At 37.9% G+C, this 6000-nt stretch overlaps 1 protein-coding gene across 1 annotated transcript in view; it reads left to right on the top strand.

The window, feature by feature from the left end:
- The first annotated feature begins 3497 nt into the window (after positions 1-3497).
- Positions 3498-6000, top strand: part of uxs1 (UDP-glucuronate decarboxylase 1) — a 38075-nt gene continuing 35572 nt past the window's right edge. The window contains exon 1 of the mRNA XM_061053348.1: positions 3498-4207. Coding sequence (XP_060909331.1) covers positions 4117-4207 — 91 coding nt within the window. The 5' untranslated portion in view covers positions 3498-4116. The remainder of the gene's footprint in view (positions 4208-6000) is intronic.

Below are 6000 nucleotides of genomic sequence, written 5' to 3'. Positions count from 1 at the left end.
TACACCATGGTGCTGCTAAATGGCAGGAGTAATTAAAGTTTGTGTTTAAATGTAATGTCAATCTATCCTCTACATCAGTGGTTCCCAAACTTTTCATCCAGCGACCCCCAAAATAACGATGCGATAGACCGGGGACCCCCTCTGTCCACGGAAGTGGTTAAAGCATAACGTTGCACACAGCAGCACGCACTAATGGGCCTATCCAAACACTGACATTAGAACAACAATAAAAAAAAATACAGCAGCCTTAAACTAATTGAACAAAATTTTTGTATGTAATTTCACAGTAATGGGTAAAATATGTAATTTCAAGTCATTTCCAGTTTGTTTTTGGAAGGCATCTCGCGACCCCCCTCACAGTGTGTCCCGACCCCCACTTTGGGAACCACTGCTCTAGATCTGTGGTTCTCAACTGGCCTGACCTCAGGTCCCACCACCAACTGCTTCATGAGAAACTGCAACCAAAATTTCTGATATTTTTCCAACTAATGAGGTTTATTTTCATGATAAAAAATGTGTACCAGTTGGTGCACTGGTGACGCAGTGGTTAGTGCGCATGTATGGAGGCTGTAGCCCCCCAAGCGGGCGGCACAGGTTTAAATCCGACCTGTGGCTCATTTCCAGCATGTTATTCCCTACTCTCTCTCTCCCTGATCTCCGACTCTATCCACTGTCCTATCTCTCCAATAAAGGCACAAAATGCCCAAAAATAATTCTTAAAAAAAAGGGGTTCTCACTCAGACGGTATAAAACAAAAAAGACAGAACGAAATGAACAGTTACACTTCAAGCTCCAAACAACATTTACACAAGAGTACTCAAACAAAATGAGATGCAACAGTCAAATTGCCAAACTCAATTATTTATAATGGCCAATATTTGATGACCATAAAGACTCATTTCACAGCTGTGTCCTATCATATGTATGGTAAAGAAAAGTCTCATACATGAACGCCATGTGATCTGGCTGTGATTTAAACTATTTCTGCTATTCTATGCTTCTTTTTGAATAAATACTTTTGAAGAATGGGAAGTGAAGAAACAGTCTGTTTATTTACTTTGCAGGTAAACTCTGTAGATTACAGCAATGTTTGAACATTTTACATCAATCTCAAATACAGTCAATCTTGCAGCTATGCATTTGTTTGTGTTGGCTAAATCAACAGCTGATGCATCCTCAGTCATGTGGGATTTAAACGGACAGATTGTTTACTCAGTACGCCTGGCTTTCCATTTATTTGTTAGTTTACTTATCTAATTCACACTGTGCTTTCCTACATCTGATATTACAAAAGCCAAAGTTAACATTGGGGATGCAGTCACCTAATAACGTTGGATGATGACGCAGGGAAGTCAGACAGATAACTTTTTCTTTTTTTTTTAGTTCTTAATAAAAACTTTTATTTTAAGGACACAAGGAGAGCATTTAGAGTTTACTCCACCATTGTTCACCAGTCGCTTAGTGGTGTTAGATTTGTAAGATATGGTCAATCACTCAAACAAACTGAACATAATTATTTAGGAGGTTTGGGGTCATTTATTGGAAGTCAAGTGTATCAGTATGGACATATGAGACCATTTAAGAAATTCATTTACAAACCTTTTCATTATCTGCAGAGGTTGCGTGAGTAAGAATAATGAAGAGGTCTATTTGGATATATATTTTCATACTGTCTGCTCAGGGCGTATGTATGCACAAATAATTATACCCTTTAAGGTTAATCAAAGTTCTGAAGACAACAAATAGATCCGGATCTAACTCCACACCTACAGGATACTGCATATGAACAAACTTGTTTTCTAATGTATTACTTTAGTTTCTAATTAAACAGTACATTGTAAAACATCTGCTGTAGTTATGAAATCTTGATCCCTTCAGTTTGTTTGAAAAAAGAAAAGAAGCCCCAAAGTTGTCTTTTCATTTTTATATTTTAGTGGTAAACACTATAGTCGTCACTCGGTTCAATGAAATAATCCAATTTGAAGTAAAAGTGTGCCACATCACCAGTTGTTCTTCTTGGCAGATGACGTATGAAGTATTGAGACTCAGTGGATTAAACTTTACTTGAGCTTTTAACAGAAAGGATGTCTAACATATGAAAATATTATTAATAATAAATGATTTATACAGCACATGGGTTTACAAAGTACTTTGACAAACAGCAAATGCATAAAGCAAATGAACCCAGAGACAGAAGAAAAAAACACAACTCCAACCTTTAGATACGCTCAAAGTTGATCTTTTCTCTTCTTTTATTTTAATAATTGTTTAAAGTTGATATCCTTAAAATGATTAAAACTACGTAAAATGCTGGTTATATGTGTTTTGTGACATGAGATGTCATTTGACCCAAGAGCATCATAAAGCTAAAGATAAAGAGAAACTTTATTGATCCCCCATGGGGGAAATGTTTTCATTACAACAGCTCAAGAAACAGGAAACAGGAATATAATTATTAAAAGGAAAGAAGTTAAAAAAAATCAAACATATGTACATCAGTTAAATAAAGGGAGAAAAAATACAAAAATAGAATACCAGGTATGTACACTTCCACTTGTGGAAAGACTATTACACTCTTATCTGTAAGATGCATCAATATATATATATATATATATATATATATATATATATATATATATACTGTACATTCTATATATTTTATTATATTATTATATTAGTCTATATTATATAACATTTCATTATATTACACTATATTGTTCATATTGCACTATATTATATTATACTACATTATATTATATAACTGCACTCTGCATTACTGTGGTACAACACTGCCTCTCTTCTCTGCTGTTTACATTACTTGCTGCTATTTATCACACCAAGTCACTTTAATCATCACTTGTCACTTTATCTTGTCATTCTCTGCAAATACTGTCTCAATTCCCTGCATAGTTAACTTCATCATTCATTTTGTACTTGTATATACCCCCTATTTTTATTTTTATTTATCTTATCTATTCTGTTTAATGTGTATTTTGAGCTTTCTTGTCTGTGCTGCTGCAACGCCCGAGTTTCCCCTCTGGGGATCAATAAAGTATTATCCTATCCTATTTGAATGTTTTTTGAATGTCCTTTATAAACAATAAGAAGGGCTTGCCTCACTGTCCTGTTGTGTTTGGTACAAGTTTGAGAGGAGGGAGAGAAATAAACCCTACACATTTAGAGTACAGCGCCAAACAGGCTTCAGTGGTTAAAACTGGAAAATCAAGTTATTCAACAAGGTAAATAAAGAGCACCGTGGAAAGTTTCGTGTGATGGAATGAATGAACCATTGTGTTGCTGTTTAAATTAAACCATGTTTTATCACAACGCCATTGCAAACAATTCCGAAAGTTTAGTAAAATTGTATGTTATAACTCTTGCGTTCAATTGGCAATGTTTCACGTAGGCGTGTACCAATAAAAACATGAATGATTACTATTGTTAAAGACTCAAATGAACGTCACAGAGTCCCTGCTGGAGAAGTCAGGCTGCTTAATCGAGCAAAGATCTATCGCTCTTCTGGCTATTCCCACGGCCCCCAAATGAGAGGGACAAACTCCGGCATGTCTGCATTAGCTGCCTCGGACAGCTGTTTTATTGACACGCTACTCACCCTGACATAGATGCGAAGCGGCATTCGCGTCTGTTGTTTCCCGGCGGCAGCTGTACACAGAGGGGGAAAATACGCTGGAAGTTAATTAGCTTGCTGGCTAGCCCGTCGCTAGCTGCTAATGCGGAGCTAACGGCTAACCCAATCAGTGATACATGTTACCTAGATATGCCAAAATATCAGTTTTTGTAACAAAACACTCGGTGGCTGCTGTTTAGTCGGAGACGAAATGGCGCTGACATTTAAGTCTACATGTAGTTGTGAATGTTGTCAGTCAACAGTGTAGTTTTCTACCTGGTTCTTATCGATACCTGTGTGTGTTTCCTGCTAGCCACGTAAACTGCTCCTGCTAGGTGTTGACGTAGCAGGAGTAGGAGCACCGAGTTATTGACATTTTGAGGACATAAATTCCGGCCGTGAATATGAGTAATTGTGACTGGACATGCTGTAGCTGGACGTGACCGTGTGGGCTCTCGGTGGTTTCCTGGTCCTGTTGGATTGAGCGGATGATGAAGCGAGTCATCTGGCTGATATCAGGAATCAACAGAAGAATGATGAAGCTGCTTTTCGCCCTCGCTTTGATCGCCTACATCGCCTGTAAGTAAAAGTTAATAAGCGTCATAATCACAGCTGATTTATTTCCAACCATGAAATGTGCATAGCTTCTTCTGTTGGGATCTTTTAGTTCAAGGGAAAACTTCTGAGATTTTCATTTTCACACAAAGAGGAAATACATATTTATATGACGAGGTGCTTACAGACATCATAAACATTTAATAACCTCTAAAGCAGGGGTGGGCAACTGGCGGCCCGGGGGCCACATGCGGCCCCCATCAACCCTCAACGTGGCCCTCAGGTCAATTTTGACACATCAATTAATTGGAATCATGAAGAAAACATGACAAAATCTGCCATGAAATCATGAAAACCAGAAATATGTGCATAATAATATTTGATCACTGGTATATGTTGAGATAAATTGGTATATGAGCGTCTGCTGACGCTTTTAAAAGGGCCCTAAAAACCCACCTTTTTAACAACGCCTTCTGCTTGTGCGTTTAGTTTCGTTAGTTGCTTAGTTGATTAAATTTGTTTTTATTTCTATTTTATTTTTCTTCCTGTAGCACTTTGAGATTTTTTTTTTGCAAAAATGTAAAGTGCGTTACAAATTAAATGTATTATTATTATAAATTGGAGACATAATTGACTGTAATCGTTTTTGTATTCCACAATTTGGCCCCCTGGCAGTGAGAATTAAATGAATGTGGCCCCTCGCTGTGACCAAAGTTGCCCCATCGCTGCTATAAAGTCACCGTGTTCAGGCATATAGAAATAATACAAACTGTTAACTAGTTTCTTTATGGACTAAATCTTCCTTTTTCCACTTCCCATCTGCACAGCTGTCCCAAGAGTCAGCCTCTAGTTGGACACTTTAATGATTACCTCAATCACTAACATACAATCACAAATTCAGTTGGGCCAGATTTTAAAACCAAGACATTTAGCTGGGCCAGACTTTTTCAGTGGCTGGTAAGCAGCAGTTAATGATACATTTTAAACCAACACAAATTAATGTAATCATTTTTTATTTTTTATTCATTGCTTCCCTTTTTAAATGTGGTTACATCTGACACAAGCATATAAAAAAATGGCTAAAAACACAAGAGGTGTAATTTTTTTAGATTTTTTGGGGGGCTTTTTGTGCCTTTTAATTGAGAGATAGGACAGTGGATAGAGTCGGAAACCAGGGAGAGAGAGAGTGGGGAATGACATGCGGGAAAGGAGCCGCAGGCCGGACTCGAACCCGGCCCCCCCCTTGAGACCACAGCCTCCATACATGGGGCGCGCGCCTAACCATTGCGCCACCAGTGCCCCAAAAGAGGTGTAATGTAACAGAACCCGAGGTAGCAACAGTACATTTTTTTTCCACTTTTGCAAAAAACAAATCTGAGCCAGGCACATCTCAAAGTGCATTTAACAGAACATAAAAATAAATATCAGTGCTATCAAAGCTATCAGTACCCATAACAAGTGCTAACAGTAATTAACACACATGTATACCACGTCTCCTACATTGGAGAAACATAAATACGTTAGTTTTAAATCACTACATGTGTGATTAGGCATGGCTTTATTATGCATCCCACATTATGTTGATATGTAGGCCACAGTTACCCTGCTGACTTTCTTAGTGGGAGAAGTGACATTTTTTTGCTGAGCACAATGATTGCTGCTTTCTTCACGTTAGGGAACTGATGACCGTTGACATCACTCCAAAACTTTGCAGGCCCGTTAGTGCGAAGCTCCTGTGCGTTTCAGGGTCGAGAAAGACATGTTTTACAGGTTGTATTATGTGGCTACTACTTCTAACGTTAGCATTAGTAGACGCG

Source organism: Labrus mixtus, chromosome 13, assembly GCF_963584025.1.
Source record: "Labrus mixtus chromosome 13, fLabMix1.1, whole genome shotgun sequence".
Taxonomy (NCBI): Eukaryota; Metazoa; Chordata; class Actinopteri; order Labriformes; family Labridae; genus Labrus; species Labrus mixtus.
This window is presented reverse-complemented; position numbering and strand designations above follow the sequence as displayed.